The sequence below is a fragment of the Mycothermus thermophilus genome, assembly GCF_041956435.1.
Source record: "Mycothermus thermophilus strain CBS 625.91 unplaced genomic scaffold VTJ04scaffold_2, whole genome shotgun sequence".
Classification (NCBI taxonomy): Eukaryota; Fungi; Ascomycota; class Sordariomycetes; order Sordariales; family Chaetomiaceae; genus Mycothermus; species Mycothermus thermophilus.
The window spans coordinates 226,537-248,644 of NW_027191428.1; the positions used below are offsets into that span (position 1 = coordinate 226,537).

General features: G+C 54.2%; 8 protein-coding genes across 8 annotated transcripts; 4 read left to right on the plus strand and 4 right to left on the minus strand.

The window, feature by feature from the left end:
* Positions 1–458: 458 nt before the first annotated feature.
* Positions 459–4,932, minus strand: VTJ04DRAFT_2212 (uncharacterized protein; the record flags this gene model as incomplete). The annotated part of the gene is made up of 9 exons (XM_069359977.1): positions 459–709; positions 779–2,304; positions 2,372–2,656; positions 2,738–2,849; positions 2,907–3,503; positions 3,576–3,980; positions 4,062–4,254; positions 4,534–4,557; positions 4,669–4,932. The coding sequence occupies 9 exons, from the start codon at positions 4,930–4,932 to the stop codon at positions 459–461; spliced, it is 3,657 nt and encodes a 1,218-aa protein (XP_069220733.1).
* Positions 4,933–5,586: 654 nt separating this feature from the next.
* On the plus strand, positions 5,587–8,874 carry VTJ04DRAFT_2213 (uncharacterized protein; the record flags this gene model as incomplete). The annotated part of the gene is made up of 11 exons (XM_069359978.1): positions 5,587–5,766; positions 5,840–6,417; positions 6,476–6,568; positions 6,621–6,808; positions 6,888–6,921; positions 6,985–7,163; positions 7,224–8,160; positions 8,216–8,401; positions 8,458–8,608; positions 8,697–8,786; positions 8,848–8,874. The coding sequence occupies 11 exons, from the start codon at positions 5,587–5,589 to the stop codon at positions 8,872–8,874; spliced, it is 2,643 nt and encodes an 880-aa protein (XP_069220734.1).
* A 638-nt stretch (positions 8,875–9,512) lies between these two features.
* On the plus strand, positions 9,513–12,512 carry VTJ04DRAFT_2214 (uncharacterized protein; the record flags this gene model as incomplete). The annotated part of the gene is made up of 6 exons (XM_069359979.1): positions 9,513–9,560; positions 9,678–9,701; positions 9,819–9,940; positions 9,997–11,002; positions 11,082–11,484; positions 11,548–12,512. 6 exons carry the CDS (start codon positions 9,513–9,515, stop codon positions 12,510–12,512), a joined length of 2,568 nt encoding a protein of 855 aa, XP_069220735.1.
* A 114-nt stretch (positions 12,513–12,626) lies between these two features.
* Positions 12,627–13,259, minus strand: VTJ04DRAFT_2215 (uncharacterized protein; the record flags this gene model as incomplete). The annotated part of the gene is made up of 2 exons (XM_069359980.1): positions 12,627–13,148; positions 13,251–13,259. The coding sequence occupies 2 exons, from the start codon at positions 13,257–13,259 to the stop codon at positions 12,627–12,629; spliced, it is 531 nt and encodes a 176-aa protein (XP_069220736.1).
* Positions 13,260–13,773: 514 nt separating this feature from the next.
* Positions 13,774–14,903, plus strand: VTJ04DRAFT_2216 (uncharacterized protein; the record flags this gene model as incomplete). The annotated part of the gene is made up of 2 exons (XM_069359981.1): positions 13,774–13,999; positions 14,074–14,903. The coding sequence occupies 2 exons, from the start codon at positions 13,774–13,776 to the stop codon at positions 14,901–14,903; spliced, it is 1,056 nt and encodes a 351-aa protein (XP_069220737.1).
* Positions 14,904–15,277: 374 nt separating this feature from the next.
* Positions 15,278–17,179, minus strand: VTJ04DRAFT_2217 (uncharacterized protein; the record flags this gene model as incomplete). The annotated part of the gene is made up of 1 exon (XM_069359982.1): positions 15,278–17,179. The coding sequence occupies one exon, from the start codon at positions 17,177–17,179 to the stop codon at positions 15,278–15,280; it is 1,902 nt and encodes a 633-aa protein (XP_069220738.1).
* Positions 17,180–18,065: 886 nt separating this feature from the next.
* VTJ04DRAFT_2218 (uncharacterized protein) lies at positions 18,066–20,159 on the minus strand (the record flags this gene model as incomplete). Its single annotated transcript, XM_069359983.1, has 1 exon — positions 18,066–20,159. One exon carries the CDS (start codon positions 20,157–20,159, stop codon positions 18,066–18,068), a length of 2,094 nt encoding a protein of 697 aa, XP_069220739.1.
* Positions 20,160–21,724: 1,565 nt separating this feature from the next.
* VTJ04DRAFT_2219 (uncharacterized protein) lies at positions 21,725–22,103 on the plus strand (the record flags this gene model as incomplete). Its single annotated transcript, XM_069359984.1, has 2 exons — positions 21,725–21,745; positions 21,882–22,103. The coding sequence occupies 2 exons, from the start codon at positions 21,725–21,727 to the stop codon at positions 22,101–22,103; spliced, it is 243 nt and encodes an 80-aa protein (XP_069220740.1).
* Positions 22,104–22,108: the final 5 nt, after the last annotated feature.

The following is a 22,108-nucleotide window of genomic DNA, read 5'->3' on the forward strand; positions in this document are numbered from 1 at the left end:
GGTCCTTGGCTTAGGTAATACTTGGTCAACGGTCAAAATATGGACAACGAGACACATCTTGCAAATTAAAGGCTAGGTTATCAAAGCCTCTGTTCAGATAGGATGACAAGACTTTTTTTTTGAGAAACTTGGATCATGTTGAGACACGGCAAGTACATCAAGGACATGAAGAATTCATGGACAACAACAAGGGAGATAATGAACAAAGTATGCCGAGACTGGATTTGGGGTACAATCACTCCAAACATGGTTGGAAGGCCATGAGGTGATAGTTGACAACTATTAGTGACTATAATTAGACTTTGATTTCATTTGAGATACCAAGCCGTCACGGTTATTATCTAAAGATCTCCTTCCTTCTCCCCTTCCTCGCAGTGGTCATGATTGAAGAACCACCCTTCTTCAACCTGGAATCCGTCGAATTCAGGCCACAATAAGCCATCGTGTTGTTGTTCCCATCATCCCATCATTTCAGGAGAACGCGTCAGTTCGGTGGCATCAATGGTGTATACGGGCTCGGGAAGTCGTAAGACATCACACGTGATGTGAGACAGAGCCGAATCTGAAGTAAGCCCAGACCGGTCGGGGGCAGACCAGCGTGAAACGTAAAAATACGGCACTTGCAGGAACCGGGATGTCTCTGTAGTATCATCCAGAGCAGGCACATTGACTAGTGTGCTCAGTTGGGCTTCTTCTTGAGAAAGGACTGCTTCAACAATCTCAGATACCACATTCTGATATGCGCATCGTCAAGGGGTAGGTTTGCAACTGGGCTTACCCTGTTCATGCTTCAGGCAAAGCGCGGTCATAAGTTCAGGTATATTAGGCATGTCCTTGCTGGAAGCCTCCTTCTTGATCCTGTATATAGAGTCGGGTGAGAGGTCCAGCTTCCGATATCTCAGGATCTCCAATGCTTTTGCAAGATTCGGGTCATCATTTAGCGACTCGGATTGTAGGCCATGATCTTTGATCCTTCGGATGGGTATGATGACGGCATCCGCATTGGTAATTTGAACTCGTTCCGTTGAGAGAACAAGAGAGAGCATTTCCACGGATCCAGTTCGAATCGTGTCAAGAACCAGGCCTTCATCAACCAGGGCAGCCCAAGGCTCATGGGCAAGCAGCTCTTCGAGTATGCCTTGTTGAGAGTCGCGCACAGCCCTTGTCAAGTGTCTCTTGTCAGCCATGACACCGTCTCGAAGTAAGACACTGACAGCTGGTAGGAATTTATGGGTAATGGCCGCTTCCAGCACCGTGGAATTAATCCAGTTGGGAGCCTTATTAGGTTTGGGCTGCGACAATAACACTTCAAGGAGCTCCAAGTTTGTGTGCTTGATGGCGCTCGTTAAAACGTTTTCCAAGGTGATGGGACGGTGACGACAGTTGACTCCTTGAGATATCAAAAGTTTGCAGACGTCAACATGGTTATGCTTCGCGGCACTCGCCAGAGCATTCAAGTACTTCCGGCTCTTCCGATAGGTGAGCTCAAAATTAGGACTCCGAATTCGCACGAGATCGTTGGGGCCATGGTCAAGAAGTGATTGGACCAATGTGACATCTCCTCTCTTTGCTGCCTCGCAGAGCGTTGGTGGCTTTGTCGGAGTGAGTTTGGGGAAGCTGACTTCTTCGGATTCGGTATGGTACTGCTTGTTGTGCGACTTGAGCTTCGCTGGGTTGTCAAATCCAATCCTGGAGGCCCAACAATCCTCGATGTGGCAGTGAAATGGGAGCTGGTGTCGGAACATATGTTTCTCCCGCATTTCCTCCGTTTCCATGCCCTCCATAAAATAGATGCACCAAGGCTTCGGGCACTTGTACCTCAGTCGTGTCCCGTAGAATGTGTCAACGACCTCTTTGTCTTCAGAGTCGAGATTCTCGTGCGCAAGCCTTTCGATGTGCCGTCGGATGGCGATTGTTCGCGTTTCAAGTTTGAAACATGCGTTTCTTTCAATGTCGTCTCCTGAAAGGTTGTGGATCGCGCGTTTAAGCTGCTCCGGAGTCACAGTGTTGTCAAAGTGCCCCTCTAGCTTCGATGGGAAGCCATAATGCTGCAAGAACTGTCCCCCTAACGAGACAAAGGTACCATCCGGTAGGCCTGCCGAATTCGTCCAGTCAAGCAAATGGCCATACCAGCACTGAACCACGTAGTCCAGAAGGCCATAGTAACCGCTTCGTGCGTGCGATAACCCTTGACTTTCATCGTCAAGTCTCATAAATGGTTGAGACACCAAGTATTTCAAGCACAAGATAGCGAACTCGGTATTCCCACGGTCAATGTTGATCTGCGGCTGCCGGGACAAGTACCTGTGGCGAAGGAGGAAAACCTAATTAGCATGTCGCTCACTTCAGTCATCAAAGGATTTACACCTACCTGCGAGCAGTCGAGTGAACAATGCGAACGGCGTTGTCCGGGTACGTTGGCTCCCCCGGAAAATGGTCAACGTCCAGAAGTGATCCGCAAAGCTCCTTGCAGCTGACCAAGAGGCGTTCATCGTAATCCACCGTGCCTTCTTCTGGACGGATACAGAAGATGGATTGAATCTCTTTCCAATACAGAATCCGCTTCGCGCACAAGACCCAAGTCAGGAGCTTCAGGGCCGCACTTCGCTTGCTCTCGACAGGTTCCTGGAGAATTTGGGCGAAGACGCGATCGTACCTAGAGACACATGGATAAGCATGAGTTCAGAACCTTGATGTGCTGCACCATCACTTGATTCAACAAAGCTCGAGTACGTACGCCTTGTCAACATCAGCAGGGAATGAGTCGCCATCGAGCTCTTGCTTCAGGCTCTTCAGTGTAGTTTGGTTCTCAAGGTGGTGCATTACGACCTTGGCATACAGGATCATTCCTGTACATAGTTAGCTTTAAAACATTTCGCGGCGATGGATTTGGTGTTGTGGCATACCGTCAGCGTGTTCATGCACGCGGGAAACGATCTCGTTTTTCAAGCTGTCCGGGATGCGAAGCTTGGCCTGTATTCTGTTTGCCATCGTCTTGCAGAAGTTGCGGATGTCGGATGAGTGACTGCGTATTTCGTCCAGGGGGATTTCCGGTGTGGCACCCAGGATCACGTCCAGGACACCATCTCGGCGACCAGAGATCAAGACCCTCACAGGCACCCGAGCGCCTTCCGTTGTGGACCGAGCTAGTGATAGAAGCCACTTGATGGATTTTTGAGCTTCTTCCTTCGAACATTCATCGGCGCCATCCACGAGGAGGTATGAAGTTCGGTATTCTCTGAGGGCCAGCTGAACGTTCTCTTGTAGCTTGGTTGTGGAGAGGTGACGAAAGTCGATCGCGGCAAAGTCCTCCAACAGCTCCGCTGACAAAACGGAATCTAGTGTAATAAGTTGATGCAATAACGCGAACAGGAAAGCTCGGTGCGTCTGCTTGTCTGCTTGGTCATTGAAATAGAAATATGCCATGGTATCGCCGTTGTCCCGGAGGTCAGCCATTTGGCTCTGAAACCTTTCCACAATGGCGGACATCAAGGTGGTTTTGCCTGCTCTAGATTAGTAACAATAGGTCTGAATCACATAGCTCAAATCAGATAACTCAAGGCTTCTTATCTCACCAGCTCCTGGTTTTCCGTGCAGAAACAGAACTCCTGGACCAAGACGGTCGGGGTTTCTCCAGTCCTGGAACGAAGGGTACTCAAAAAGCCATTCACCAAACGACCCTCCAGAGTCTCGCCGCTTGTCAGCCCAAGTAACTTGGTCGACCCAGTACTTGGAGGGTTGGAGTTTGTGCAAGATCTCCCCAAGTCTCAGTTTGTGTCGCTCGGACTCTTCGTGTGCTGCCTTTTTCTCATTCTCTTGACGAAGATGGGCGAGGTTTTCTTGCATGGTCTGTACCTCGTGGAGCGTGGCATTCGACTTTGCGCTCTCTAGGATCTCTCTCCGACGCTTGAGACTGTCGAGAATAGGACCGAATGTGCTATTGGAGGTTTTCAAAGTAGAATGACGAAGCTGTTTCCATTCTGATCTGGGTTAGAGAGTCTAATGCGCCAGGTATAATCGTGATCTGAATGAGGCGATGTTGACTCCAAGAACTGACTTACTTGATCTGGAAAACACCTCCAGAGCTTTCCGGTGAAAGGTAAGAATATCTGAGTAGTAGTCCCCCAAGATTGTAGTGAGCTCGGGATATCTCCGGAAGGTGTCCTGGTACTGAAGTAGTCCAGGGAGAGCATCGCCGATCCAGGCATACATGTCGATCAGTTTGTTCAGAGCATCAACATGAGCTCGTGCGACCTGATCCTCGTTGTTAGTCCCAGACACTAATAAGTATGAATATTATGAACGGTTTTGTTTTTTAATATTTTATTTTATTTCTTTGTTTCTTTTTCTTTTCTTTTTCTTAATTTTTTGTCTTCTTTCTTCTTTCATTTTTCTTTCTTTCTTTTTCGTTTTTCCTTTTTTTATTTTTTTTTAAAAAAATTCTGCCTCCGCTTCTCTTTCAGAACTAAATTGCTCGAATTGAAGCTCCGCGCTACGCGCTTGATATCATAGAGGACTCGAGATATCACTTACCCCAAGCAAGAACTTCAGAGGGCCCTGTGGAGAGAGGCGTTAGTAATGCAGCTTGATGAAGAACGACGAAGCAGTAATTATAATATCTGATCAAATTGGCGGACTTCATATTTCTGCCCAGGAAGACCGACTTACCCATACAAAGCACACGACCTCATTTGTGTTCAGGAAGACTTCGATAACCTTTCCGAACTCATCCATGGCTTCGATAAATGCAGTTAGACGGCCGAGATATGCGAGCTTTCCTTTCGGACCTTGCTGGTCCTGAATATCCTTGATGGTGGTGAGAACATCATTCAAGGTGCAACGAGAGAAGTCCTGCCGCCGAGTGACATCGCCTCTGCAAAGGTTGTCCTGGGCTCGTTTGAACAGTGCTGGAACCTCTCTTGAGGTCAGCATCTTCTGTTGTGGGAGGTTCTCGATTATTCGAAACTGGCGTCAGGTGTTGCGGTCGAAGTCGGTTCAGCAGGTAGGGTTGGGTAGGTGAGAGTTATCTGAGAAGCATCGAGAACTGGCCTGGAGAAATAAGGTGTCAGGCAAGGCTGTCCGCTGGGCGCTTTTCCCCTCACCGCATCGCCCGGCTGGTGTGGCTGAGCCGCACACAGACCAGAAGGGGAACCCGTCCAAGTGCAGCTGCTTCGCTGGTTCTGCTGCCCCTCTGGTCACCAACCCCTCTCAAGAGACAAAATGTGACAGGATACGGCCGGTCTCAGCCTGAGCCTGGCTTAGTCAGCCAGCCTCGGCCATCAGCCTCCGTCTCTGACAGCTCAGACGGCCCACCTGGCCTCACCCCTCTGGGTATATATTCGGCCTTCCGGGCCCTCTGGCTCTCAGATAGTTTCTTAGGGATCATTCGCTTCCTTCACTCCATTCTGCATATGCCATCGTTCAGGTCTGGGCTCTGACTGTGTCACACAAAACGACCCGCTGAGATCCAACCGCTGTGATGGTGGCGCAAGTGACCTGGGTCTCGTCAAATGGCAAGGCTTTGGCCAGAAGAGAAACCATCTCTCATTCAACACATGCGAACGGTTTCAGTCGTTTGGATACACGATGCTGATCACAAATAATTTTACAAACCGGGGAAAGCGACCTCGAGGCCAGAGCGATGAGGAGAAAGAATATGATTCATCGAACCAGTCACTGCCTCGGAGGATATCATCTGAGCCGGCCATGATATACGGAGATGCGGATGCCGTCCAGTTAACACCTGAAATCATATGCTACGGTGCGGTACGTTTATTCGTCCTCTCAAGGAAGTCTCTTGATAGTCAATTTAGAACTGATCAACAGATGTATCCACCAGCTTCTCGGGGCTATGGCGTCGGTGCTGTCAGGAGCTCATCTTCCCTCTTCGATTCGTGATGGCGACGAAAGATATACCACATTTCATCTTCGCGCATTCAACTCATGTTTTGTGCTCGACTCAGCAAATTGTTCGCAGTTCGCAGTGTTGGACAATGACACCACAGCCAAGTTGTCTGCGCTTCACGACCTCGACTCTGTCCGCTTCGAGGGGGTCGTGGATCGGTCGGAGATCACCAAGCGACGTACCAAGTCAACGACGAAGATTCAAGTATTCCCATTAAGTGTCAACATCTTAGGCCCAGAGTCTTTGTCCAAAGAGGTTGCGCGGCTCTTGGGCGCTGCATCTGGCTATCTTCAACACCCCATGACCGTTCCCAGAGGTGTCAAGTACCAGAATCCTCAGTTCTTTCGCTTCAAAGGCGATGACGTGAACATGGATGACTTTGTCGGTACTGTCGGGAACGTGTCTTCAGCTGTGACTGAGTATGCGAGGATTATGGAGTCCCTTGGCGAGGTGTCTTTTGACAACGACTTCGAACTCCCACCGTGCAATGGCCTGACCACACCCCTAAAGAGGTAGGTAGTCGAGCTTTAGCAAGAGTGGGACCTTTGGTAACATAAATTGGCCATACAGGCACCAAGAAGATGGAGTTCGCTTCATAATATCCCGAGAACCTGACTCTATTCTCGGAAGTTGCCCGTCAAACCTGGGATCACAACCGATCAGGTTCAACCAAACCCCATTCCATTCGACATAACATACACTAACGTGGATTCAGAGACAGAGAACCATTCAAAGGCCCACGCGGAGGAATCATCGCAGATGTGATGGGTCTTGGGAAGACTCTAACAATGCTAGCTACAATATCACAGACTCTGCCTCATGCTCTCCAGGTTTCCAAGTTCGGGAATCTATCCAGTGGGAAGCTCTCAACACATGGAACACTGGTAGTGGTCCCATGTCTGGGTACGTCATCTACTCATCTGAGTTGTACAATTGAGCCTCAACGTTTGGTTCGAAATCCAGCACTAACATTACAAGACAGAGATCATTGAAAGCTGGATTGCACAGCTTGAACAGTGAGAAAGGGATAGGCAATGTATTTGCTTCGGATACACTTTGTTAACAAGCAGTTTTGGCAGGCACTTCCACACTGGAGCTTTGAAGGCATTGAAGTTCCACGGACCCAATCGGCCATTTAATGTTGAATCCCTGACATCTTACGATGTCATCTTAACTACATACGCCACTCTGGCAACAGACATAAAATCCTCTAGGGTTTTATACGGCTGTGAGTGGTATCGTGTTGTTTTAGACGAAGGTGAGTTCAGTGTCTGCGAACAACGTTCTGTATCGCTGGCACATTATTAATGCTTTGCAGCTCACTGGATCCGAAACCCGTCTTCCACATACTATCAGGCAGTTTTGAAGCTTGATACAAGCCGGAGATGGTGCATTACTGGCACCCCTGTGCAAAACAGGATACAAGACCTGTCATCCCTCGCAGGTTTCCTTCAGCTCCAACCCTGTCCAACGAAAGCCGACTTTGAAAGACACATACTGGCCCCATTGTCAAGGGACGGACCGGATTCTGCGACACCACTCCGCGACTACCTCAAGCGTTACTGTATACGACGTACAGCAAAGTATCACACCTTGCCACCGAGACACGATCACGTCATGGCCCTCCACCTATCAAAACAGGAAAAGGATCGATATGACCGAGTGCTGGAACGGGTGCGGCGGGAGATTGAGATTTCCGTCAGCACAAACAAGAGCGACGAGAACGCCATGATGTTCAAGGTCATCATGCGTCTGCGGAAGCTATGCAATCTCGGCACAGACTTGGTGGGCTGCGGCAGTGCTGAGCAGACTTTCATCTGCCCCAGTTGCTCAGTCGAGGATGAAAGTGGTGCTTTGCGTTCCAACTCGAATGCGTTTTGCCTCGACTGCGGTCGAGCTCTGACGAAGGGAGACGATGGAATGGGCTCCATTAACCTACCACCTTCAACAACTTCGTCCTTCTCCTGCCCGGCTCAGTCCCCTGACGTAAGATCGCCACCGAGCCCCTGGCTGAGCATCCCAGAGACTCGGACCATAGCTTCGCCTCGACGTCCCCCCAGCCCTGCGGCTTTCAGTTATACGGGCTCGCAAGCTCCATCGCCAGGTACTCCCACAAGAATCACAGCGTCGCATCGGCGCTCCCCTAGCTTTGCAGCTTCCTCTCCAATCGATTCGCAAGCTCCATCACCAGGTGTTCCTACGAAACTAGCAGCTGTCATCGGTAACATCCGCAACAGTGACCCGGATGCGAAGCAGTAGGTCACAGTTTAACTGCCCTCACTGTAACGAATGCTAACCTAGGAACCTCAGCATCGTCTTCTCCTGCTGGACATCAACAATCGATGCCCTGTCTCAATTACTCAACCAAGAGAACATTGAGCACCGCCAGATCGACGGCCGCACAGATGGCAACTCCAGACTCAAGTGGCTGAAGGAGTTCGAGCAATCCCAATCAGTCAATGTCCTGCTCATGTCAGTGGGGACTGGATCGGTTGGGTAAGTCATTAAAGCAAACATTTTTTCGTCCAATTGCTAGTATTGACCCATATCAGCCTTAACCTGGCAGCGGCGAACTATGTCCACATGGTCGAGCCTCAATGGAACCCTGCCGTTGAAGACCAGGCTGTGGCGCGGGTGTTACGTATCGGTCAGCGGAGAGAGGTCCATATCTATCGGTACATCATGGAAAACACAATCGAAAAGGTAAGCTGTTTGAGACTCATCCCTCATCGAGCACCCTTGGATCAAGGCAGGGCGTGGAAGGGAACTCTAGTTGGTTGACACAACGTAGAGCATCGTGGACTTGCAACGCAAGAAAGCCAGACTCGCCGAGTTTACCATGGCTGCGGCATCGGATAGAACGGCGACCTTTGACCTCGAGGTATGGTTCCAAGTTTTTGAGGAAGCCTGCATCAAGGGGCTGACAAGAATGACTTTGTTAGGACATCAAATCCATCATTAGGATGTAGTTTGCAGCATCGGTTTCTTGTGGGCTAGTTTTGTATCATCTGGTCTTGGTTTGACTGAGGCGTTGTTCGGAGATCTGAATCGCGAAGAACGGGGTCGTTTTGTTTTCCCGGAAAAGGGGTACTTAACTAAGGGACGGAGTACCTAGTCAAGAGGGGGATGAGACTTGTAGATAACCCTAACCCTTATACCTCTGGGGGTTCATTTCACGTTCTCGGCAATCAAGAATCATCAAAACGTTCAAACTCGATATCTGCAACCACTAGGCATCATGATCCTCCGCATCTGAAGCAGTTCAATAACCTCTGCACACCTATTCGTGAAGACGAAACGCCTCTTAACCACAACTAGACTCTGGGTTCCCGCCGTCCTTTCAGCAGCTCTCGGTTCTTCTCCCAGCCTGTCATCGGCGTCCGCGGAGCCCGTGACATTACCGTGTGTTTTTCACTCACTTTCAACGACGCCTGCGAGAGAGACTTCAGGGCAGGAAGTTCGATACGAGAAGATACAGAAGACGTATTGCCCATCATTCACCAGCTGCAACTTTGAACACGCCTTGGTGATATCTCGGACGGATTGAGACTACCGGTTTGTCCCGGCAGACGGCTACCGGAGTCGCGGAATCCACTGGCTGGAGACCATGACGGGAAGTGAGCAGGGAGAGGGGGATGGGGCCATCCGGCGGGCTGTAAGTCGTGGAGAAGGGCTGTTTAGAACGGGACAGCCCAATACTTTTCTATCACTATGTCATCCAGTTACATCTCACCTGACGAGAAGAATGATACTGACTTGACTATCTGTGAAGTGCGACCAATGCCGGTTAAGAAAGGTGAGTCTTCACTTACAAGCCGGAGTGGCTTCAATCTCTCATGCATTTGCCCCATGCATAATTGCATCTCATACTGGACTTCATACATAAAGTCATGCCAGACTGACACACACCCAGATCCGCTGCGACAAGGACTCGCCATGCGCCAACTGCAGGATAGCCAAGCGGACATGCAGCTCAACCGGCCTTGGGCAGAAGCCCAAGGAGGGTCGGCAGCGCGTTCTCATCTCGACACAATAGTAAGGCCACAACTGCATCTCAGTTCCTCATGAAAAGCGCTACTAACTAGACACAGTGAGAGGAAAATCGACCACTTCGAAACCCGCCTCACCAACATCGAAAACATGCTGCGAGAACTCTCCATGTCCATCACGGGCCGGAGCCCCTCCGGCTCAACACCCGGCTCGGGTCCCTCGCCTGCCTCCGTCTCCGTCCCCGGTTCGGCTCCGATAGTGGGGTCCCACCCGGCCGGCTCATCCCCGGCTCCGGTACCCGCAGCAACAGCAGCCCCTGCCGACATGGTCTACGCGCCAGACGTGAGCATCAACGGCGCCACCGTGACCGACGACCCGGACGATCCGGACGACGACGCCGCGCCGGCATTCGAAGGGGACTCCTCCATGGCCGCGCAGACCGCCTTCGCCAGCGAGTTTCTCGAGCACACCGTGACGCGCACCCTCCTCTCCGCGGCGCCGCCGTCCTCCGACGGCCCGCACCCGCAGCACCACCAGCTGCCCGGCCAGCAGCCGCAGCTCCAACACCTTGATCTCGACCCGGACATGCAATCCGCCCTCGCCGCGCTGCAGCAGATGGCGCGGCTGATGCGTTCCCAATCGCGCGCCCTTCACCGTCCCGACGGCGCCGAGCGGGAGACGCGGTTCCCCCACGCAAAACCGCTCCCTCCGACGCAGGTCGGGCCCGGCGGAAAGAAGAGCGGCGGACTCCGCGCCCTGCCGATGCCGCCTGCGCACGTGGTGGTGGCGCTGCTCAGGGAGCTGAAGGAGGTGCCCCTGACCAGCTTTGCGGGGATTTGCATCTTCGTGGCGACCGAGAACTTTGCCGAGAGGTGTCGGCGGGTGTATTTCGCCACGGACGACTACAGTCTGATGACCTGGGGCGTGGTGAACGCCGGGTTGTATTTCCTGCTGCAGGAGAAGGCGTCGTTGGCCGGGGACGCGGCGCAGCAGGCGCAGCTGTTGGAGTATCAGGCGTTGTGCCGGGACAATCTGGAAACGGCGCTGGCGAATTTGCCGTTGTTGTTGCCGGCGAGGAGGGAGAGTATTGAGGTCTTATTGTTGGGGGTATGTCGTTTCCTATGTTTCTACCTTTGCTTGTGATGTTGAGTTGGCTAACCACATCCCGTATTCCATGATGGGATAGACCTTCTACGCCATCGAGGCATCCAAATTCACCGCGGCGCGCGACCTTAACACCATCGCAGCTACGCTCTGCCAGACGCTAGGCTACCACCGGCTGCGCGAGCCGTCGCCCGAGGACGAGTCCAAAGTGATTCTCTTCTGGTCCGTCTACCTTCTCGACAAGGCGCTTTCAGTACGGTCTGGACGGGCTCCAGTTATTCAAGATTGGGACGTAACTGCGCCGCGACGGCTGTCACCGGCAGGACGAGACCTGCCGGATGACGCTTGGAGTGTTGTCCTCCATCAGTGGATCAGCTACGCCGACTTCCTCGGACGGGCGTACGAGCAGCTGTACAGCCCCGCTGCGTTGGCGAGGCCGAGGGAACAGCGCGTTGAGTGCGCGAAGCAGTTGATTCAGGACATGCGTATGTTTTTTTCCTTTGCTCCAACACACCTTGCACCGGAATTCATGCTGACCTTCTCTTCAGTCGAGCTTGCCAAAGAGCAAGAACCCCTAATCCAGCACACAAAGGAAAAGATGCGCGGAGTCAAATTCGACGCAAACAGCCCGTTCCCAATGGACATGTCCATCCTCGGCGACGAGCTGATGCATTGGTCTGCGTTGACCCTCGTGTACCGCGCCATCCCGAGCCCTCCTGGATCCGCAAGCACCTTCAACGCCGAATGCATCCACGCGGCACGCCAAGCCTTCGCACGACACCACGAGTACATGGCCATGGCGGGCGACAGCCTGGCGGTGCGTGTGGGTTGCATCCGGTGGAACATCATCTACGTCCCTTTCACGCCGGTGATCATCCTCTTCTGCCACGTCGTCGAGACATCAGACGAAGGAGACCTGCGCCGCCTCGCCGAGTTTGCCGACTCTCTCCTTCCCGCCTGCGGTCTTTCCGAGGCTGTCGCGCGCCTGCACCGCGTGTGCCAGGTCCTGTACAACGTTGCCAACTTGTGTGTCCACGTTCGCGCCCGTGTCCAGCAGCGCCAGCGCCAGCAACAGCAGCAACAGCAGCAACGACAACACCTCAAACAGGAGCAACACCAACACCAACACGCCCCGCCTCCGCAGCCTATGGGACAGCCCCCTCCGGAAATGCGCAATCCGGGATTGGACATGAATATGGCCATCGTGGGCGATAACATCGACATGTGCCTGAGCCAGCTGGGGTTTATGCCGCAGTTTGGAGGCGGCGCCGGTGCCGGTCCAGGAATGCTGCAATCAGCTGGTGTTGGGGGTCTGCCTGGGACGATACCAGGAGCAACCGCGGCGCCGGCGCCGTTTGGGAGCACCGCAGGCGGGAACGATATGGCAGCCGCGGCAGGATTTGGGACAGCCGGCGGGGCGGACGAGTTGGGGAATTGGTTTTCGGGGAACACCCATATCTTGAACTTGCTGGAGGAGGATTTGTCGGAGTTTGATTCAAGGATGTGGCCATAAGAGAGAAGGAAGGAGGCGGCGGCGGCGGCGGCGGCGTTGAAGATGGGGTGTATCATAGTCGATCAAGCAGTCGCCAATATAGCTGAATGAAAGACAAGACGCAGAGTTAATCTCTCAATCCGTCGGTTTCCGCGGGTCGTAAACTTCGTAGCCCTCGTCTTCGGTGTCGCTTTCGACTAGCTCGCTGTTCCTCGCCTTCCCAAGCCCCGTGCTCGCCTTGGCCTCCCCATCCTTCTTAGACTCCTCCTGCTTCCCATCCGCCCCAGCCCCTGCCGCACCTCCCGGCCCAGATACGGACACAAACCCGGTCGATGTAAACCCGGTTTTCTTAAACCCGCCCTTTTTAAATCCACCACCGCTACCACCACCGCCCGTCGATGCGGCCGCATCGCCCAGCTTGATGCTGATGACGCCGTCGGCCTTTTGCTCCTGGCGCCGGGCGCGGGCGGCGGCGGTGGGATCGCGGACCATGGCCTTCATGTCCTTGAGGCGCTGCTTGTGGCTGTGGTCGTAGCTGCTGAGGTGGGCCTCGTACTCGTTCATGCGCGAGTAGCCCTTGGAGCAGAGCTGGCAGTAGAAGGATTGCAGGGCCTCGCGGGCGGAGGAGGTTTGCGCGGGCGGGAGGGTTTGGTGGCGCTGATGGGTTGGGGTTGGGTGTTAGTAGCTGGGTTACTACCTACGTACTCATAGTGTGGTTGATGTGTTTTGAGTTCGAAGTTGGGAAGGGAGAAGACATACTGGAGGCATTGTGGCAATTGAGTTGGTCTGGGGCAATTGAGAAGTAGAGAGATCAAATGGTGGCTTCTGGAGTTAGTAAGACCGCTCTGAGGTTCCGGTGGTCGATGTAAGTCGCGTATGGGCGTATGGTTGAGCTGTGTGATGGATGGCTGATGGAGGTTGACGATCTAAAGTTGGAGTTGATGAATGAAGTCGAGGTGGATCCCGTCCGGTTGTCCCAAAGGTTGTGCCCGGCTCCACTAACGAGAGCCAAGATACTCCCGGCCAGGGCCCTGGGAGCGCTGTGGGGCAACGGTCGGCTGACCCCTCCAGGGCTCCGCTCGGGTGAGACGGCGGCCCCAACAACCCCGGACTGCCACTCAACCAAACCGCCAAAGATCCACATCTCCAGGAGCTTCAACGTCCATCGGGCATCCATTTCTTGAGATTCCATTTCTCACAACCAACCTCCGTAATGAGCTGATACAACACTGCCAACACGTCTCTCACGCTCGACGCACCCGCGGCGAGATATCCGCACACCATGGACACCCAATCGCTGCGACAGCGGCGGTTGTCGCAGTCCACATACTTCTCTCTTGTCGAACTCGATCCAACGCCCATCTCGCCAAGCATAGACCCTCGCGAAGACAAGGACGTCCAAAATCTCCCCGAAGATGAAGTCCTCGCCGCGTCCCCAACCGCCAGGTCATCGGCCACCCTCGCCGGTCTTGGCCTAAGCGGCAGCGGCCACGGTGCCATCTATTACCGTTGGTCCCCTCCTGCCCCTCTTGCCCATTGTCCTTCTCAGCGTAATATCTCCTAACCACCCCATCTCCTCCAGTAACCCGCATCCAGCGCTACTCCAGTTACACCTTCAGCCTCTTCGCCACTCTCCACCTAGCCACCACCTCTCTGATCCCTCTCGCCGCCCGCTCCGTCGCCGCCTCCGAATCCTACCTCCTTCTCGCCCGCGAGATCTACCAAACCCCGCTCTCCGAGCCCCTCCTCGTCGCGCTACCCGTCGTCGCCCACGTCGGCGCGGGCCTCGCCCTCCGCTTCGTCCGCCGCTCCCAGAACCTGCGCAGGTACTACGGCGATCCGGCCGACGCTGACGCTGCTGCCGCCGCTATGGCCGACAAGCCCGCTCGGTTCAGGTTGTTTTCCACCAGCCACTTGTCGTTCGGCTGGCCCCCGCTCAGCTGGATCGCCACCTCGGGGTATGTCTTCTTCGGCGCCATGGCGGCGCACGCGGCCATGACACGCATCCTCCCGCTGGTGGTAGAAGGGGACAGCGCAAACATTGGCCTGGCGTACGTGGCGCACGGGTTCGCGCGGCACGGTCCCGTTTCGTGGGCCGCGTATGCCGTGCTGCTGGGTGCGGGGTGCGGGCATATGGTTTGGGGATGGGCCAAGTGGGCTGGCCTGACGCAGGGGACGGGGTGGGCGATTGGGCCCGTGGAGAAGCAGTATCGGATTGCCGGGGATCCGGCGGCCGAGAGGGTCACGAGGAGGAGAAGGAGGAGGAGGTTATTTGCGTTGAACGCGGTGGCGGCGACGGCGACGGCGATCTGGGCGGCCGGTGGATTGGGAGTGGTAGCTAGGGCGGGGTTGACGCCGGGGTGGGTGGGGAAGTTGTATGATGGGTTGTATGAGCGGATACCGGGGTTTTAAAGGGATACAGGAATGGGTTGGGGAAGAGGATATTGGCCTGGTGGAATGGATTGGATGCATATATGATTTACTTATGGCATTGTATGCATGTTGGACGGTAGACCTCATAGATTTGATGTCGTTATTTGGTGGACGGATGGGATATGAAAATGATACGAGCATTGTTCTCTGTTCCACTTCTTGATCGTCCCCTATTGTCGCTGTCACCGATTCCATCCTGGACCAAAGTGTAAGAGTCTGTCCACTGCCCTTGTTCTCAGAGTGTGTTTGAGGAGGCGTGGCGCTTCATCAAGGATTCTTCCTTTATTTCCTGCTCTTTTTGGTCCAGGTCGACCATTCGAGAGGTGATCAAGAGCTCTCCATGCCCGCCAACATTAAGGATCCACCGGCCAATCCGTCGGCCTTATAACCCAGACACTCTCTTCTGGTCCCAACCACAACTGGACCAAGGGGTCTGAGGGATTCTGCTTATATCTCTTCCCCAAAACCTCCCTCTCCACGCGCCACTTGAGTATCAGCCCCGGCATCCCCCACATATCCAACTCCGGCACATACTCCCGCTTCTTCTCGGCCCTTTGCCGCCGTCCTTCCTTCGTCAGTTGGACGGGGTGCGAGAAATTGAGGAAGAACCCATGAAGCCCGCGGTCTCCCCACCCCTTGAACGGTCGAACGAGGTTCCAGAGCGCCTCCAGAATCCGCTCCGCGCCTTCGGGACTGAGGTGGTGCACTTGCAGCTCGCCGTCGTCGCCGGCCCTGTCGTCCCACTCGTCCTCGCCGATCGCAGTCACCTTGATCGTCAGCGTGCTGAGGGTGGCGTATTCTTCGAGCAACCGCGCCGTCTCCCACCAGTCGCGCATCGCCGGGTGGTTGGCGTCGGGCCAGGCGCCCGGGGTGTAGTATGGAAACCCGAGCTCGAGGAGGCGCAGGTGGGAGATGCAATGCCGGGGGATGGCGTCGCGCAGGAACTCGGCGATGGCGAGGCGCGGGAAGGGATAGGGAAGCTCCGGATACAGCGGCACCTCGGTCCATGGCCGGTGTTCCGTATCAGCTCCGGGGGCGGGGAGGAGGCGCAGGTTGTAGGGGTCGTCAGCCCGGTTGTCATGCACGGTGAAGCGGTTCTGGGAGAAGAAGACATATTGCGCGTCTTGGCAGAGGGATGTGTTGATGAGAAAGAGGTCCGGGCCGGGGGGTGCCCAGCAGCGGCAGCTCGGAGAGAAAGCGGAGTGCCGGCGGGAGCAAAAACAGCCGTGATATATAGGGTCGAAATCGTTGGCGAAGGATCCAGTCTTCTGCTTGTGCAGTTCCTCCTGCCAGGCCAGTGTCGAGCGGCAGTTGCCGTTACTGCTGAGATTGGTCCAGCATTTGAACAGGTGATAGGGGTAGCTCCCCTGAAGGAAACACGTGTGTGGTTGCAGCACGTAGTATGCGCGTTGGAACCGGCACCAAACAACCTGTTTGCAGGGCGTGACAAGGTCGGTGTATTCGAGGATACGGAGACGCAATTCGCGTGGTAGCGTGGCCAGGTTAGGTGCAGATGGATTCGATGAGGGTGTCAAGTACGAGATTGGCAGTCCAGCGGCGTGCGTTCCAACGTCACGAGCAAGCTGTTTGAGTCGGGCGTCCGGTGTCTTTGCGAGGCGGATGTGGCATTCACGCAAATGACCCCGAGGCAGAAGGCGAAGAGGCTCGACGATGGCATTGGCGATCTCCATACATTGTGGGTGGGCTGGGTCAATATCGCAGACGACAGAGAACCTGAGGCGGCCGGGGGTGACATGCGAGAACAAACGGCGAGCAGCTTCCTGCCACTCCTTGACCACGGCGTAGGCAGAGGCAATTCTTTTGGTGTCATCCTCTCCACAACCCGAGCTCAAAAGCGGCGGGGAGTGTTGCCCCTGGTGCTCATTGGCGCACTTAAACGCACCGAGACACGTGCTGGTGGTCAAAGCCGGGCCGGCGCTGCAGCACGTTGACCAGTAATCCCAGTGGCCATTGTGGCAGCCTGCCTCGTTCAGCACGAGCTTGAGGCTGAGAAGTGCCTGGAGGGCCGGCAAAGTCAGGACACGCAGGGTGTGTAGAGGACTGTGGCGCTGCCAGTGTTCGTCTGGTGGCAGTGGTATTCGTGGTGCTGAGTTCTGAGGCACAGTTGAAAGGACGAATCGCTGGGATGGCTCATGATAGAAGAGAGTGAAATGAATAGATGAGTAGATTAGGGCGGCAACCTCGGAGTGCAGAGTCCGGCATGAAAGGAGCAAGCCGTGAAAAACCGTCGCCATTGTCGGTTGGTACTCGCCGAACCATTCGTCGTGATACCCGGCTCGTCTTATGTGAAACTTGAGCTTCCCAGCATGGAAATAATAATAGTAAGCCGTTCTGGGTAGCAAGCTGAGTTTATGGTAGATGCGATATCGGATGTGACGAGGCAGGCGGAGGAGAGGAGACGGCTCCATCTGAGTTGAAGATTGAGGGAACTCCATGGCTGGTAGGAGTTAGCGACGGTCGAGACTATCCCAGGGTCTTTGGATCCCTGCCAGGGCGCTGTCTGTCAATACTCACAGGTCTTTGGCAACCATGTGGTTGAAGAGAAGGAGACTGGAGAAATGAGTTGGACGTTGCGAACAGGGGATGGCTGGTCAGGAGGAGGGATGTTGGTTGCCTGTTGGCCTTGCGCATGCGGCAGCCACTGCAGCCCTGTGGGCCAAGGATCTACAGATTGGTCAGGGCTGTACATACAACTACCGTACGTAAGTACCTACAGGTCCGCAACCCAAGGCCAGGATCCGCATCATCCTGAACCCCGTGGAGAGTTATAGGTGAGAGTGGTGAGGGAATGGTTCAAACCGCCCGAGTTTCACCTGGCGGCACATGAGAGAGCTCCAAGAAAAGCTCAGAACTCAGAACCCTCCCTCGAGGCAGTAATTCGGCTGACAGATCCTTTGTTCATAATCTGGCGTCCATCTCCCTATGGTCCCGAGGTTTGGGTATCTGCTCCGTCCCAGCGTCTCTATTCTCAACCCTGCGATGCCGACTTAGAAAATACCATGACAAGGGGAGAGGCAAATCGCAAAATCTCCCTTCACCTCCCACTCACCCCTCTCACTCCTCCATCTCGTCTGTTGGGCCACCCGTTTGACCCTCCCAGTCCATCTCATCCGCTGGGTCCTAAGACTGGAGAGGAGGAAGCAGCCTCGGCTCCATGAAAAGCGGGAAGCTATGCCATTCATCGTGCCACTGCCTTTTCGGATCCTTTGCCGGCCAGACGCTGCGCCATATGTCCACCCCGTCAGCAGTACATATCTGCTGCATTTGGCTTGCTCTCCTATCCATTGTCGGATCCCTCTTCTCGCGGACCACCACACCGCCGCCATACCGAGCTGCTCGCTTCATTCTGCGGCTCCCATCCCATGTCGTCTGATCCGCCCTTGTACACTCCCAATGCCTCCCAATCCATTCGATCCAAACTCCGAAAGTATCACTGTACCCTCCCCAACTAGCCCTTGCCGTGTCCGGTCCGACGACCAATTTCTCGAGGGGGATCAAAGAGTTTTTTCTCCTCTCCTCGTTGATGAAGCTCCATACCGCCCGCGCAAAAGCTCTATCCGAGGCAAAGTTCAGGAGCGAGTTGCGGAGCTGCTCGACCTGCCAGGGCTCGAGATTGGACCCCAGCTGCCCGCGGGGTCTCTCCAGCTGTTGCATCGATATCTCGCTGGTATCGGCCATGCAGTTTAGAACAAGTTCGAGACGGCGCAGGGACGGAAATCGGGCCAAGGCGCGGTACCCATCCAGCTCTTCGGAATTTCGAATTCGCATTGTATACACGCGAAAGTCTTCGAGCCGAGGGCAGCGATCTGCCATGTAGGAGAGTTCTTCAGGCGCATACGACCACGGTTCATACCAGGTCTGTAGATGCAGTTTCCGGAGGGTCGGACCATGGCTCTGGACGATTTGCAAAAATGTGCCCTCACCCCCATAGCCGTCCACTGTTAAATGCTCGAGAGGCGGCAGCAGTGACAAGAATTTCCGGACAATCTCGTCGCCTTCGAAGGTGTCGTTCTGGTCCGTCAAACCGCCCGTGATAGTCAAGTCGAGCGAGCGGAGAGAACGGAACCATCCTCGGCCTCCTCGACCAGATTTGGGATCGCGGGCCCTGGTGACTAGGGTACGCAGGCAGTCGAAGGACATGTCGCCATGAAAACCAAACCGGCGGAGTCTGGTGAAATCGACACACAAAGCCCACTGCTCGATGGCTTCCTCGCCGATCAAGAGACCAGACAAGCATAGTGTGTCCAACCGAGCGAGCGGCTGGGCTGGATTGAATGATATTGGCTGTGGCATTTCCGAATAGCCTGGTACCTCCCGAGGGGCCAGACGGGGGAAAATGGACCGCCAATATGGTGTATTATCATGCGTCATTGGTTGCCACACCTGGTCGGAAATAGGCCAGATGCAATGAACATGAAGATGCTTCAGCCGGGAGCCACAGCCACTCATCAACACGTGAGCGACGGCAACATCAGTAATATTGGTGCTACCAACGCACAAGCGAGCACTTGAGAGGCATGGTGAAGTAAGAAGCTGGAGTTCATCTGGATGAACCCTGGCCTCGCGGTCCACGAAGGGACCGCCGTGCGCATAGAGACCAAGGGTTCGGAGATCGAAGGTTGATATATGCAAGCGACATTTCTCGGGACCAGAGCGGCTATGCAGGGCTTGCAGGACCCCGGTTGGGAAATGGGTCAGACAGTTGTATACCAGATCTGTCAGTCTCGGGAGCCGAAGCAGAAACTCGGCAAACGGGAGCCATGCTTCGCGCTGGTCCTTCTGGTACCCCTGGTAACATTGCTCTTCGAAATGACCCCGGTGGCTCATATAGATGGGTCGGTACGGGGATATATGTTCCGAGAGGTCGTCGTCCTTATCCTCGGGGAACCTGTCCTGGGGCTTGCGTGGGACTTTCGGATTGGAGGCGCCGTAATAGACGTGTTTCAGCATGGCGCCAATGACAGAGATTTGGCGGACGTGTTGAATGTTGTCATGCCGGGAGAGAATCACATCCCACTTCTTGACATCCTTCTTCAGAGTCGGCGGGTCGTATATTTGGAAACGTATATGGCGAAACAGCAGGGGCGCCGACGCCTTATTCCAGCGCCAACTGGTCGCCGACAAGTTTAGGAGGGCCTTCCGGGGCAAGTATTGGAGAATCTCGTCGATGATTTCATTGGGAAGGTTTTCCAGGAAACAAGGTTGGGAGTTCATCGCTTCAGTCGGCCGGTCACAGTGACTGCTCAAAAGTCTAGAGGATGAACAGGTGCGAAGAAAGATCAGGTAGCCAAGAATGCCTGAAGCAGGCGGTGACCGAGATCTGAGTGAGAAAGGAAGCTAGCAAGCTCACCGATAGCATCTCAAGGCAACCGCACAGGTGTGGATAGAGGTCGTCGGAGCAAGACCCACCCTGATGTTACTCGAAGTATACTTTCCCCGCCTTGCCTCTTGAGGCATGGGCATGGCACATAGCGCCGTCAACTCCTGGCTTTTGCTGCCCTAACCCTGGAAAACATATCTTGCTGTCGAAGAGGGAGACTAGTTTCCACCATATACTTAGTACTCGTACTAGTACTATCTGTCGGTTATCTTTACTTCGTCCTCTTCCCACAGGTACCTCTGAACCCACCTAGGTAGGTCAGGTATGTATCTCCTGTCCAACCAGGTCCCTGACAACCTGAGATCCCAAGCTGGCAGCCAGGGACTGAGTTATAGATCTATTATCTAAAGGAGAGGTTTCTCACCATCCAGATCAACGTAGCACTACTAGATCCAAACAGTTTGTCCAGGTTTTCACACTTCCAAATTCTCAACCTCCTAGGTCGAGATCTACTCATAGATGATTCTCTAAAACCTGGTCTCCACGTTGCTACGGAGTAATACAGCGGCTCATCCCACCATCCGATCTTCCTCCAACACCACCCACCCAATCCCAGTCAACCAATGCATCATACGTCATCCATGATTCATCAACCACTCCCACCCCACGAAAATCCCATCTCAACTCTTCCCTCCACATACCTCTTCTCCATCTTCATCTTCATGATCTTCATCTTCACGATCGAAGAACAGACGAGGGGTACCCGACACATTATGCACCCAGAGCCCCCTCGAACCATCCCTGTCCGTCATCTCAACATGACATCATGACATCATAACAACATCTGCATAGCACCTAAACGGGAGTGACAAATGGGCAACAGACTCCAACCGTTGCAAGTGCTCCTCATACCATTGTCAATAGTATTGACACACATTCGAGTCCGCACTAGCCCAACGACGGGCGGGAAGGGGAGCGGGACGAGGAAGATCACCCGACAACCCCGACCCGACAACCCGAGAGCCCAATGCCCCAAACCCTCTTCCTCACTGTAGACCTACCAGAGTAAGATTTCTTGGAATCGGATCGCTACCAACCAACCAACCAGCCAACCAACCCTCGCGTTCCTTCAACTTCCAGTTCCATTCTTCGGTAGAAATCGAAATCCGTATGCAAGAATAACGTCACCTGGCAGAAACATCCCGATCCTGACCGACCATGCAGGTAGGTACCTAGGTATGGTAGGTAGGTCCACCACACATCCGAGGCCTTGCATATGGCCCGACTGGGGCCGACCCGGGGAGGGAGCATCGGGAAGATTCCATCCTCTCCTGCGCCCGTCCTTGTCCATAGGTACATACTACGTACATACATTTGCTATCCATGCCCCATGCCACATGCCATGCACGGCGATCAGGTACCCGGGCCGGGTAACCAAGGTTCAAAAATCTTCAACACAATGTTGTCGTATCGGCTGTATGTATGTACGTACCGAGGCGGAGGGCCATCTCCAGGAGTAGAACTCTGAACTTCCCAAGACACGACACGACTACTGCAAAGTCCATGACATAGTCAAATGAGCAAACTGCACGGGGTATTATTGACCAACAAGCAAGATCACGCCAGATACCAAACAAATCACTGAAAAGGGGTATAATATTCCGCATGTGCCAATCTCGAACCCAAGTTCCCATCTGCTTCATCCTCTCTCACCAGATAACGCCATGTTAATGCAAAAGCCAAAGAACCAAAGAGCAAACCGCCACCCGTCATCCTCCGTCAGAGCCAATCTCAATATCCCAAACCCAATGTCCTTCCCTGATATGTTTCCTAGCTAAGAACA